This window comes from Lissotriton helveticus, chromosome 12 (genome assembly GCF_964261635.1).
Source record: "Lissotriton helveticus chromosome 12, aLisHel1.1, whole genome shotgun sequence".
Taxonomy (NCBI): domain Eukaryota; kingdom Metazoa; phylum Chordata; class Amphibia; order Caudata; family Salamandridae; genus Lissotriton; species Lissotriton helveticus.
The window spans coordinates 116940300-116952976 of record NC_136073.1 but is presented as its reverse complement, the minus strand read 5'-3'; the positions used below and the strand labels follow the sequence as shown (position 1 = coordinate 116952976).

Below are 12677 nucleotides of genomic sequence, written 5' to 3'. Positions count from 1 at the left end.
AAAGAATGCTGGAGAGCGAAGAGCTGTTGTGTGCTCTCAGGACGCTGAAGGGCAATCTTTGAATATATATATATATATATATATATATATATATATATATATATATATATATATATATACTTTCCACGGCTCTTTCACGGCGGAACCTCCCACAGTCTGGTGGCGCGTTTACGGCTGGCAGAGCCCCGCCAGTCAATCACTTTTCCACAATTATCCAAGTTAGACGCGCACTCAGAGGTAAAGTGGTACACAGTGTCGCTTTATTGCTGTAACGCGTTTCGGAAGCCTCAACTCCCTTGCTCACACAGCAAACCATTAGCTTTCCACCAGTTACATACACACTGCGTGATAGCCATAGAAACAGGACTGTACATTTTCCATTTTGGCTGACATCTTTGAGTGTACATGTTCCACAATGTTGAACATTGTGGAACATGTACACTCAAAGATGTCAGCCAAAATGGAAAATGTACAGTCCTGTTTCTATGGCTATCACGCAGTGTGTATGTAACTGGTGGAAAGCTAATGGTTTGCTGTGTGAGTAAGGGAGTTGAGGCTTCCGAAACGCGTTACAGCAATAAAGCGACACTGTGTACCACTTTACCTCTGAGTGCGCGTCTAACTTGGATAATTGTGGAAAATATATATATATATATATATATATATATATATATATATATATATATATATATATATATATATATATTTTTTTTTTTTTTATATTATTATATATTTATTTGGTCAATGATCTGGTTGTTTGGCACATAGTATAAAATAAATAGGGTCACCCAAGTTGACGGAACGTCTGGCTTGAAATAACCTTGCATGAGTTTGCTTTCACCTATGGGTACATATACACACTTGGGTGATCAGCATATCGTTGAACACACACATAGCTAACTGATGTTTTATTTCGATTATAATTCTTTAGGTTGCTACTTATACCCATGTCCTGATGATGCCTCGATGAAAGGGCTGAAACACGTCGACTGTTGGTACATGGAGGAATACATTGAATAAAAAAAGTTCTGTTAAAATTTGACATAGACACTGTAAAATGGTTTCAGAGGTTTCGTTTGTACCTCTTGTGTGTTTAGGATTACCTCGCAGGGGATAGCTGTTAAAGAGCAAGCACAATACTAAAAATTGGGGGCTAGGAAACAATATATGATTAAGTGATTACATGTAATTGTGTCATTTTTAGGTCGAGCGTCAGCGAAAGACCTATTGTCAGCCGCATTTGGGAATGTAGACACGAAAGGGGCACGAGCGCAGATGTCACCTCGTGGGCGCGCACGGCGCCGTGCCCCTCTCGTGCCTCATATTCCCAAGCGCAAACACACTCACACAGCCACACTCACGCATGCGCACATACACAGCCACACGCATACACAGGCACACACACACTGCATACACACCCGCACCCCCCCTTAAACAGACCCCCGCGCACACAGAAAGACACACGCACAGACACAGACACACACACTCGAACAGACACACGCGCGTACACCCCCCCCCCCCCCCCCCCCCAACCAAACCCCCCCCTCCACCACTCACCGGGCTCTGTCGGCGTGTTCCGTGTCTCCTCCGCAGCGCTGGTCTTCACCCGGGCCCCCTCCTGGGACCCGGGACTTCAGATGCCGCACTCCGCTTTGGCGCCGGGGCTCGGAGCGCGCATGCGCGGGCAGCCCCCGCCCTCTCACTCTCTAATAATAAATAAAATAAGCCGCACCTGGAAACAATTAACGGATAGAAGAGGGGTTTAAATAAAGCTGCAGCAGTGCAGTACGTCCCTTTTCAACTCCCACGGGACGCGGTCGGTGCTCCAGAGGACCTCTGTAGACAGCGCGGGGTGCGGAAAATCGAAACTGGAAAATTCGAGGTGAGGACAGCCCCCCTTCTAACTAGTAGAGCGCTAATGTCCATATATTTTTTACAAATCGAAGACTGATCCCGCGTATTCGTTTCTCATTGCTCCAGGATAAAGCCAGCTAACAATACCCACCCCAGACCCGAGCATTTAACAACGTGCAACCCATTGCGAGATAGGTGATATTGATGGCACATTAACCAACAGCGCTGAGTCTTACTTGTGTTGACCATTTCACAGACCGAATTTTTTTTTCCTATTTTTGCAGATAACTGTAAAGTATAATGTTTTTAACCCAAGACAGAGGGGCATTAATTTAATAGAAGACCCACCATTGGACCACATATAAACACAGTAATACAAAACAAAAGGTAAAAACTAATAGTCTGATAAATGATAGAAAACGAATTCAGCATTTAGACTAGAGCTGAGGGTGAGCTTGTCCCTTTTTCTTATAGGAAGTAAAGTGTGACAAACAGGTGTTTAGATAAATGAGAGGCGGCTTCCAACAAATAAAGGACTACCAAGAGATGGTAAATATAAAAACAATTGGTAGCAATAAATGATGTTATTTGAGCCCATAACCATACAATATAATGAAACTCCTCATCCACGTTTTTACGAAGAACTGAACAATAAGAAGGTCTGAAAGGTTCAGATTAGAAAACTCACAACAATAGGACCCTGTACTATGTAAACAGGTAAATGATATCTATGTTTAGCAAGACTAGAACTACGTGCTAATGTGTTATCAAGCATAAGCAGGGAGGAGTCTCAGAGTAACATGCCATGAGTTCTTGCGCCCACCATACTATAAGTTTGGGTTCTGGGGGCATTATACTCTCCAAGATTAGGAGGGATGCATGACTAAGATGTGTTAACAGGGGGCTCAAATTTAATAGGTTAAACATGTGCTTGATCTATTATTGGGCAAGTCGCGAACTAGCATGATTGCACACTGATAAATTGCATCCTGACCAGCATTATGCGATGCATTAGATGTATTAAATCATAGCCTGGAAAATGGATACATGGATATTTGCAGTAGGTCACACAGTTTCCTGCCTCATGAATATTAATGAGCAGGAGGAATTTTGCAGCTTCCTGTGAATGCAGAGAAGAAGTACTGTTAGGGGCAACAGACCTCCATGCTACAGTCGCATCACTTTATTGTGTAGTTATTTTTTTGTATTTTTATTTTTAAGTTTCCTATTTTGCAAATGCCATTTTGTGAGTTGGAAATCTCTATCCCACTCCCAAAAAGGCTTTTATATATTGCACAAAGATCCTTTGCAGTCTCACACACTGATGTGTTAGACAACGTTATACCTTTGAACATAACACACCCGGTGGCCTATAGAAAGCATCTCCGTGCACCCTCCCGATCCAAGTTCCCTGTAACCCATATCTTCACGCACCGCTCAGAACCAGCAGATGATGCCAGATAGAATGTGAGCGCTAAGCGTCTCGAGATGAAGGCGCGATGTCACACGTCTCGGAGGACTGCAGCGCTTGCATTGAATCTTATCCATGCATTGTAAACACGATTTAGCGCAGTCCTGTTTGAACGCAGATTCTTCCAAATAAAACCTGTAGGGCTTTAGCTTGTTAATGATTTCTTTCTCACAAGGGACTGTGTACACAGTTGGTCATTACCGTCCCTGGCCCCTGCTCCGTAGGCCATGGAGCCCGAGGCAAAGCCCTTTCTCGCTTAGAGACCTCATAGCGTCATAAGACGTTTTCATCTAAGACACTGGCTAGCGAAAGGTCTGTAACCCACTAGCCTGTTGGGAAACGGGGATATTGTGTGACAGACTACTGCCTCGGAAAGTACACCAGGGCTGGGATCGAGTCAGTCATTTTTTGGGAAATTTACGGACATTTGTGTGTTAGGTTGTGTGTTAGCACCACTCCGCACCACCACAGCATCACTCAGCGCAACCCAGGTTATAGGTGTCACATTTGCGAAAGTTAGAACTATTGGCATTGTAAATAACAAAGCTATTAATTTAGCTATTTTCAAAACCAACACATAAATAAAAGAATTGTCATGTACAAGACCAATAGCTCAAACTTTCCTAATGCGAGACCTATTGCATTGCAAATGCTTGTTGTGTATTGTTTTGGATGTGCATTAATTTGAGAATAATTAAAAGAATTTACTAATTGTTCCAATCGGGAATAAATGTTGGTATGTCCTTTACTAAAGTGCAAACAAATATAATGGGACTATGTACCATTGAATAGGGTTAATTTAATGTATCTTGTTGTTAGTATAAATGTATTTATTCCTCCACATCATTGTTTTGTATAGTTTTATGCTTCTGTGCCTAGATGGTGGAGGGGTATTGGGGCAAACCCCAGTGCTTCATTAGAGTGGGCTTTGGCTTGGTTCCACCTAGAGTAGCATTAGTCTCGCCTGATGCCATCAGCTGGAAATGGATCATTCCACCTTTAAGGAAGTGTTTCCATTAGAATATGGAAGGGATTACTCAAAATCTGAAAAAGAAACTCAACTATACTGTTTCACATTTATTTCTGAATTCAACAAGGAAAGCAATACTTTTTTGCTCCTTTCCCCCCAGAATTGGCAAGTAGGACAGGCTTTAATGTGAGAAACAACATTTGTGCATAAAATGCAACAAACTACTTTGGAGAATGTCTCTCTATTCATAAATTGGTACTTTAAAGCCATGCCTATTGGCTTTGTCAATTTTTGTGTTTGCTTTTTTAGCGTCTCTCAAGTGCTCCTCAATAGCGCCCCTGCCCCTCCCATCATCCCATTGCATTTATTAAATATATATATATATATATTAGTAAAATGGCAGCCTGGTATCATACTGCATGCATGATGATGCTTGCAAGCACGTATATTATGATACATGTACTAGTCATTGTATTTTTTTGTCTGCTGCACAGCATCGGCAAAAAGCATTGGTAAATTGGGCGTTCCAGTGGGTCAGAAAGGCAAGACCTATTAGCTGTGCCAATAGTTGTTTGCTTTTTGCCCTTATTTTCCTCCAGATTGATGATATCCTGGCTGTGGGTGTGCGGAGAGCCACCTGAGATGTGAGCTTGTCAACCAGATATGCGGGGTGCAGACCTTCATTGCTTGTTTTATATAACCATGATTCTGTTTTGGTATATGTTCCATTGCAAATTGGTGTCTTGGGCATGTGGTCAGCTACATACCACCCATTAGTGAGCTTCTCTGTCAGAAGGGGCTAGTTATAAGGCTGCAACCTGGCACTTTTTTTTGGGTGGTGAGGGTACTGAATCTGCTTCTTGCACTTCTACCCTGCAGGCGCTGTCCACGAAGCATACCCTGCCATGGCAGACCTGGCTTAACCATTAGATGAAGTTTAAGGGCCCCATAAGCCTACAGCCGAGATCTGACTACCATCTTTTTACTTGTGCATGTTATTTTTAATGGTGCTTGTAGAAAGCCATTGATAACAGTATGAGGCCAGAACCATGGCAACATGAAGTGTGAGAGCTGCAACATTAGAATGGTCTATCATCCTCATTGATGGAAAGGTTGGGTTTGTGGTGCCCTGAGCACTCCTGCGTCTAATTCATAGCCTAGGAAGCTACACACCTTTCTTCTGCCACCAGATGGCTAAGCCGACCTCTGGTCTTGGCACCTCGCCTAACATCTATACATCTTTTCAATTAGACCACTCCTTAAGTTTTCCGCTGCTTTGATCTGCTCAGCTGCCTTTCGATCACCTCTCTGCAGATCATCGTCACTGTCTGGAAGCGGGATTCCGAGAAGGCAGAGGTGCGGGAGTGTGGCTACCTTGCGATCCTTCAGAACCGCTCCCCCACGCAGATCTTCCGGGAGGAGCAGAACACCTTCAAAGCCCAGGGTAGGTGAGGAGCTTGGAGGATGGTGAGCTTGGGAGGTGGGAGTGGTAGGACAAGGTCTGACTGGCTTGAGATGTGAGGGGAAAGTCATCATGGAGCCTTTTTTTTAAATATACATGGAAATTGACAGCAGGTAGGTTTCACCAGGCTTGGGTCATCTGCGGATCTTTCACGCCTGCAGCATCATTGTAATATATGTTTGGCCTCCAGCTCACGCTTTGCCCCCACTCACAGTGATAATTGCTCCTCTTTTTTTCCTCACACTGGCCACGTTGATGTTTGTCACACCACCAGGTGGAATGAAAGCAGTGTGTGTCCCACGCTTGCGGTCAGCCTCCTAGTTCCACAAAGAAGGCCAAGTCCTAATTTTAGCACAGGCTTCCACAACACGTAGCTCGCCGACTACCTGTGAGTAGCTTGCCTGTGTGCATCGCAGCCTACTAAATTAGGAGGTTTGGGTTGGTTGAATTAATGTATGTATACCATAATTGAAAAGTGTGTATTTGATATAAAAATGTGTGTTTTTTCAGAGCCATAATTTTCCAAAAATATTTATCCAAATCGACTAGGCCTTTTTTACATGTTACTGCTAGCAATCCTGCCCTGAGGTGAACACTTGCATAGGGGGCCTCTAATGTTATCTTGTCTGATGTGTTCAGCTGTAATCATTTCAGTAGCTCAGGATGATTTTCATTGAGCATAAGTAGCTCTTGGTGAAAAGACTGGAGACCCCTGTTCTAGCATTTGTAATCCATATCCAGTCAGCGAGAAATGATCATGATGGACCATTGATTTTCTGAGGTTTACCCTCTGACATGCAGGGTTTCCAGCACCCCTCACAATATTCAGTTCCTGCAGAAAACCCAGCTAACTGCATGAACATTGAAAGATGTTGAGAGTTGCTGTTCCTGAGTCTTCTGCAACCTTTTGGGACTGGGTGCAGAGTAGTTTTTATTGCAAAATTGCATTGGTTGACATGGGTTCTTGTGCTGGGATGCAGGCAGTTATGAATGCCAATTAAGTGGCTCATCGAGATAAGCACTTGTCGCCAATGCCTGTGATATACAGGTCCTAAATGTAAATCTTGGCAACATTAGCTCAGCCATTTAGCCTTCTGTGGTCGATAAATTGAGTAGTGTTTAATTGCGTAACCGAATCATATTATGTAGCGTTCTTAAAAAGTTTCTTTATTAGAGCATAGTTATAAAGAATAATTAAGTGCTGTAGCATGCTACCGAGGGCAATAACTGTTGTTCAAGGCCCCCAACCAAAGTCCTAGAACTACAAACAGTCAGGACATTCAACGTCCCACGGGAGTTGGAATCTTATCGATTTAAAAGAGGAGACACAGCAAGACACAGGTTGGATTGATAGAGCAGAAGGAACGCCTGTATCCACTATTATTGTCTCTGTGCCTCTTCATGGTCTTCAGTGGAGCTTCTCAGCATTCCATTGTTCTGAAATACATTTTTAAATTACATTTTAAATCTGCATGTCTTAGGAAAACAGTTGATGTGTATTTCTGGGAACAATTTAAGATGACAATTAATAGCAAATGTTTACAGTATTTGATGAATAGTTGAATGCATCAAACATTGTGCTTATTTTAATGGTATAAAAACCCAGGTCTTTAAAATAATATCCGCATTTAATGTATCTGAACAGGACCCAATAATAAAATATTAATTAAACCTAGAGTACAAGCGGTGCAATGATTTCCTAACTAGTCACTTTGTCTGTATTTACACCAACACCGTCCATTGTCGACAGTAGGCTGGCCCCCTGACTTATTTTATTTTTTTAAACAAAAAACAGCACATCCAATGGTCCTACATAAAAAGAACTTTATCCCTCTACTGAGATGCAAACCAGCAAATTGTTAGCAGACTTTTATCGCTCTTGCAAGCTTTGTGGGCAAGTAACCCAGATCATATTTTGAACTGGGAAATTCCAACTTTTTTTGCACCAGGATTTTTGGCATAAGCAATGCTTCCAAGCCCTCATGGAACACATCACTTAGAAATGCCAAAATCTGCATTTTTAAAAGCTAAACAAAGCTTTATTTTAATTAAGACGGTTTGGTGCATATTGTAATTTATTTGCGTAGATATGCAATGTAATGAATAGTGTTTGCAGTCTTTGAGACCACCTGTGCAGAAAATCTTGTATGCATGAGGGTGTGGGTCATCAGTGATTGAGTAAAAGAAACAAAAGCAATGCCTAGCTCTCTTCACACGTCAATGCAGTTTATTTAAAGTAACACGGGCCAGAAAATGATATTCTTCCACAAATTACTCACTGTATCTCCTCAGGAAGAGGTGAGTATGAACCCCTTCTAGCCCATAGTCGGTGCTAAAGAAACGAGGGATGGAACACCTTTTAGGAAGAAGTGTCCTTGCGTGTAGAACACATGTTTCAGAGGCCATGACTCAGTTCAAAATAATACAATGTACAACTCTCTGTGGTTTTCTTTATGCTTGAAAATTAGGCAAACTCTTTACACAATTATTAATCAGTTCTTAAAAGGGCATATTAGGGCTATTCTTTTATAAAGAAGATATAGACGTTTACGGGGGATAGGATATTTCAGGTCATCTATGGACCACCTGGCCATGGGAAGCGACAAGAGTGCAGTAGGAACCATTGTATACAAAATAAGTTATGTAAATTCTGAGAAATAATGAATGTATTACCCAGTGCGACTGAAACCCTAATGTGGCCTGTCCATAGCTTCCTAAAGGTGCTGGTTTTGAAACTAAAGAGTGAACAGAAGCCTGGCCCTGGTGCACCACACTCATATTCGTCCCCTTCTTTCTCTGCAGTGAGCACCCTGTTAACAGTGCTTCCTCCACCTGCGCTGAAATGCCGCCAGATCACTGTCTCCGGAAAGTATCTCACAGCCTTAAAAGGTAAGTGGCGCAGTCCTTTTACCCCAGGTGAGTCCGGTGCTGCCCTGCCTGCAGACTGGCTCGTCTCAGGGCAGGCTGCCTGGCTTGGTGTTGGCCTGATGGTCTTGCCTGCTTCCCTTGCAGTGTTAAACAGTTCGAGCCAGGAGGAAATCTCTGTCTGGGACATTCGTATTTTGCCAAACTTCAATGCCAGTTACCTCCCCATGATGCCCGACGGCTCTGTGCTGCTAGTGGACAATGTCTGGTGAGTGTAAAGGGAGGTTGAAGGGAGAGTGACCAGCATGGGCAGCAAGCGCCTTCTGATCCGTTGTATGGCTGGAGGCTCTACTTATGTGCCAGCACTCCCTGCAGCCCTGTGTGCTTGTATTCAGGTGCTGTCCCACAGTGTGTGTCAATGGGGTATTAAAGGGAGCTTCAATCATTTGTGAGGACTGTGGATTTCCCCTTTAAAGTAGTGCAGTGTTGTCTCTTGATTTTCTACTCACTTGCTTCCTGTTTCATAATCTCAAAATATGCCCCTTTTTATGTCCTCCATTTTGTATCTTCTGATTTTTTCCTGCTAGTCCTTAACTGTTCCCATGTACTTCACACTGCTTTTCCAATATACGCCCCACATACTCAGCACATAATGCACTCCTTAGTACAGTACTGGGATCCTCTCACAGCTCCTCCTATTCTTGTACTAACACCTCATCCAGTTGTGCCCATACACGCCACAGGTGGCCTGCTGTACCCTTGCTTTTCTAACACTGCTCTGTCAATGCATCCGTCACACCACACAGCATCCTTTGCTGTTCCGCAACTGACCGTCGCCTGGAGCTCCCCCAGTGCATCAGTCACACCACGCAGCATACTTTGCTGTTCCACAACTGACTGTCACCTGGAGCTCTGCCCCTCACACCATGCAGCATCTTTTGCTGTTCCACAACTGACCGTCACCTGGAGCTCCCCCAGTGAATCAGTCACACCATGTAGCATCCTTTGCTGTTCCACAGCTGACCATCACCTGAAGCTCCCCCAGTGCATCAGTCACACCATGTAGCATCCTTTGCTGTTCCACAGCTGACCATCACCTGGAGCTCCCCCAGTGTATCAGTCGTACCACGCAGCATCCTTTGCTGTTACACAACTGACCGTCACCTGGAGCTCCCCCAGTGAATCAGTCACACCATGTAGCATCCTTTGCTGTTCCACAGCTGACCATCACCTGGAGCTCCCCCAGTGCATCAGTCACACCATGTAGCATCCTTTGCTGTTCCACAGCTGACCATCACCTGGAGCTCCCCCAGTGTATCAGTCATACCACGCAGCATCCTTTGCTGTTACACAACTGACCGTCACCTGGAGCTCCCCCAGTGAATCAGTCACACCATGTAGCATCCTTTGCTGTTCCACAGCTGACCATCACCTGGAGCTCCCCCAGTGCATCAGTCACACCATGTAGCATCCTTTGCTGTTCCACAGCTGACCATCACCTGGAGCTCCCCCAGTGTATCAGTCATACCACGCAGCATCCTTTGCTGTTACACAACTGACCGTCACCTGGAGCTCCCCCAGTGAATCAGTCACACCATGTAGCATCCTTTGCTGTTCCACAGCTGACCATCACCTGGAGCTCCCCCAGTGCATCAGTCACACCATGTAGCATCCTTTGCTGTTCCACAGCTGACCATCACCTGGAGCTCCCCCAGTGTATCAGTCATACCACGCAGCATCCTTTGCTGTTACACAACTGACCGTCACCTGGAGCTCCCCCAGTGAATCAGTCACACCATGTAGCATCCTTTGCTGTTCCACAGCTGACCATCACCTGGAGCTCCCCCAGTGCATCAGTCACACCATTTAGCATCCTTTGCTGTTCCACAGCTGACCATCACCTGGAGCTCCCCCAGTGCATCAGTCATACCACGCAACATCCTTTGCTGTTCCACAACTGTCCATCACCTGGAGCTCCCCCAGTGCATCAGTCACACCATGTAGCATCCTTTCCTGTTCCACAACTGACCATCACATGGAGCTCTGCCAATGCAGCTCCGGGACCCCAAGGTTTCAGGGGGCCCAGCAGCTCTGGGGTTCCAAGGTTTCAGGGGGCCCGGTAGCTCTGGGGGCCCCTGACATCTCGGGCAGCCCAGCAGCTCTGGGGATCCCTGAGGTTTATGGGGGCCTGGCAGCTCTGGATCCCCCAAGTTCTCAGGGGACACCTGAGGTCTCTGGGGACCTGGCAGCTCTGTGGCCCCGAGGCTTCAGGGGGCCAGGCAGCTCTGGGGGTGCCTGGCAGCTTTTGGGGACCCTGGCAGCTTTTGGGGCCCCTGAGGTCTGCCGGTCATTAGGTTTCCGAGGACCCGGCAGCTCGGGTCCCTGAAGTTTTGGGGGGCCCTGCAGCTCTGGGGGCCCCTGAGGTTTCAGGGGCCCGGCAGCTCTGGGGCCCAGAATGTCCCAGGGGGCACCTGAGGTCTCTGGGGGCCTGGCAACTCTGGGGCCCTGAGGTTTCAGGGGGCCCGGCAACTCTGGGGCTGCTGGCAGCTTTTGGGGCCCCTGAGGTCTCTGGGGGCCCGAGGTCTTTGGGGGCCCGAGGTCTCTGGGGGCCTGGCAGCTCTGGGGTCCCCAAGGCCTCATGGGGCCCTTGAGGTCTCCGGGGGCCTGGCAACTCTAGGGGTCACTGGGGTCTCTGGGAGGTCGGCAGCTCTGGGGCCCGGAGGTCTCTGTGGGAGACTCCGCTCTGGAGACCTGAGGTGTCTGGGTCACAGCTCTGGGGCCCCAAGGTCTGAGTCCCAGCTCAGGGGGCCCGGCAGCCGCCGGGACCCCAGAGGTCTCTGGGAGCCTGTCAGCTCTGGTGCCCCCAAGGTCTCTGGGGACCTGGCAACTCTAGGGGTTCTTGAGGTCTCTGGGGGCCCACTAACTCTGGGGGCCCCTGAGGACGGTGGGGGCCCAGCAACTCTAGGGGCCCCCCAGGTCTCCTGGGGCCTAGCAGCTCTGGGGGCCCCTGAAGTCTCAGGTCTCATGGGCCCAGCAACTCTAAGGGCCGCTCAGGATCTTTTGGGGCCCCTGAAGTCTCGGCAGCTCTGGGGCCCTGAGGTTTCAGGGGGCCCCTGAGGTTTCTACAGACCCAGCAACTCTGGGAGCCCCTTAGGTTTGGGGGGCCCAGCAGCTCTGGTGCCCCAAGGTTTTCGTGAGGGCCTGGCAGCTCTGGGGCCCCGAAGTTTTGGGAGACCCGGCAGCTCTGGGGCCTGAGGTCTCTGGGGCCCAGCAACTTTAGGGGCCCCTGAGGTCTCTGGGGGCGTGGTAGCTCTGGGGCCTGAGGTTTCAGGGGGCCCAGCAGCTCTTGGGGGAGGGGGGGGTGGCAGCATTTGGAGCTCCTGAGGTCTCTGGGGGCCTTGCGAATCGAGGGGCCCCTTGGTCTCTGGAAGGCGCGGCAGCTCTGGACCCCAGAGGTCTCTGTGGGAGTCCCAGCTCTGGGGGACCCTTAGGTCTCTGTGCGGCCTAACAACTCTAGGGGCCCCTGAGGTATCTGGGGGCTCAGCAACTCTACGGGCCCTCAGGTCTCGGGGGGGGGGGCAGCTGTGGGGCCCGAGGTTTCGGGCCCCTTAGGTCTCTGGGGGCCTAGCAACTCTGGGGGCCCCTGAGGTCTTGGGGGCCCAGCAACTCTGGGGGCCCCTGAGGTCTTGGGGGCCCCTGAGGTATGTGGGGCCCGACAGCTCTGGGGCCCTTAGGTCTGGGTCCCAGCTCTGGGGTCCCAAGGTCTAGGTCCTGGCTCTGGGGGCCAGAGGTCTGGGTCCTGGTTCTGTGGGCCCAGTGTCTCTGGGGGCCCGGTAGTTCTGGGTCTTCAAGGTCTCTGGGGCCTGGCAGCTCCAGGGCCCGAGGTCTCTGGGGTCCCCTATGTCTCTGGGTTCCAGCTCAGGGGGCCCGAGGTCTCTGGGGGGCCCGAGGTCTCTAGATTCCAGAGGTCTGAGTCCCGGCTCTGGGGATCTGAGGTCTCTGGGGCCCAGTTGTCTCAGGGGGGTCCGATGTCTCTGGGGGCCCAAGGTCTCTGG

The 12677-nt window shown here is 48.0% G+C and overlaps 1 protein-coding gene across 1 annotated transcript in view; it reads left to right on the top strand.

Annotated features, from left to right (window-relative positions):
• Window positions 1–12677, top strand: part of TRAPPC14 (trafficking protein particle complex subunit 14) — a 65349-nt gene that overhangs the window by 29699 nt on the left and 22973 nt on the right. The window contains exons 3-5 of the mRNA XM_078671171.1: window positions 5610–5739; window positions 8560–8646; window positions 8770–8890. Coding sequence (XP_078527297.1) covers window positions 5610–5739; window positions 8560–8646; window positions 8770–8890 — 338 coding nt within the window. The remainder of the gene's footprint in view (window positions 1–5609; window positions 5740–8559; window positions 8647–8769; window positions 8891–12677) is intronic.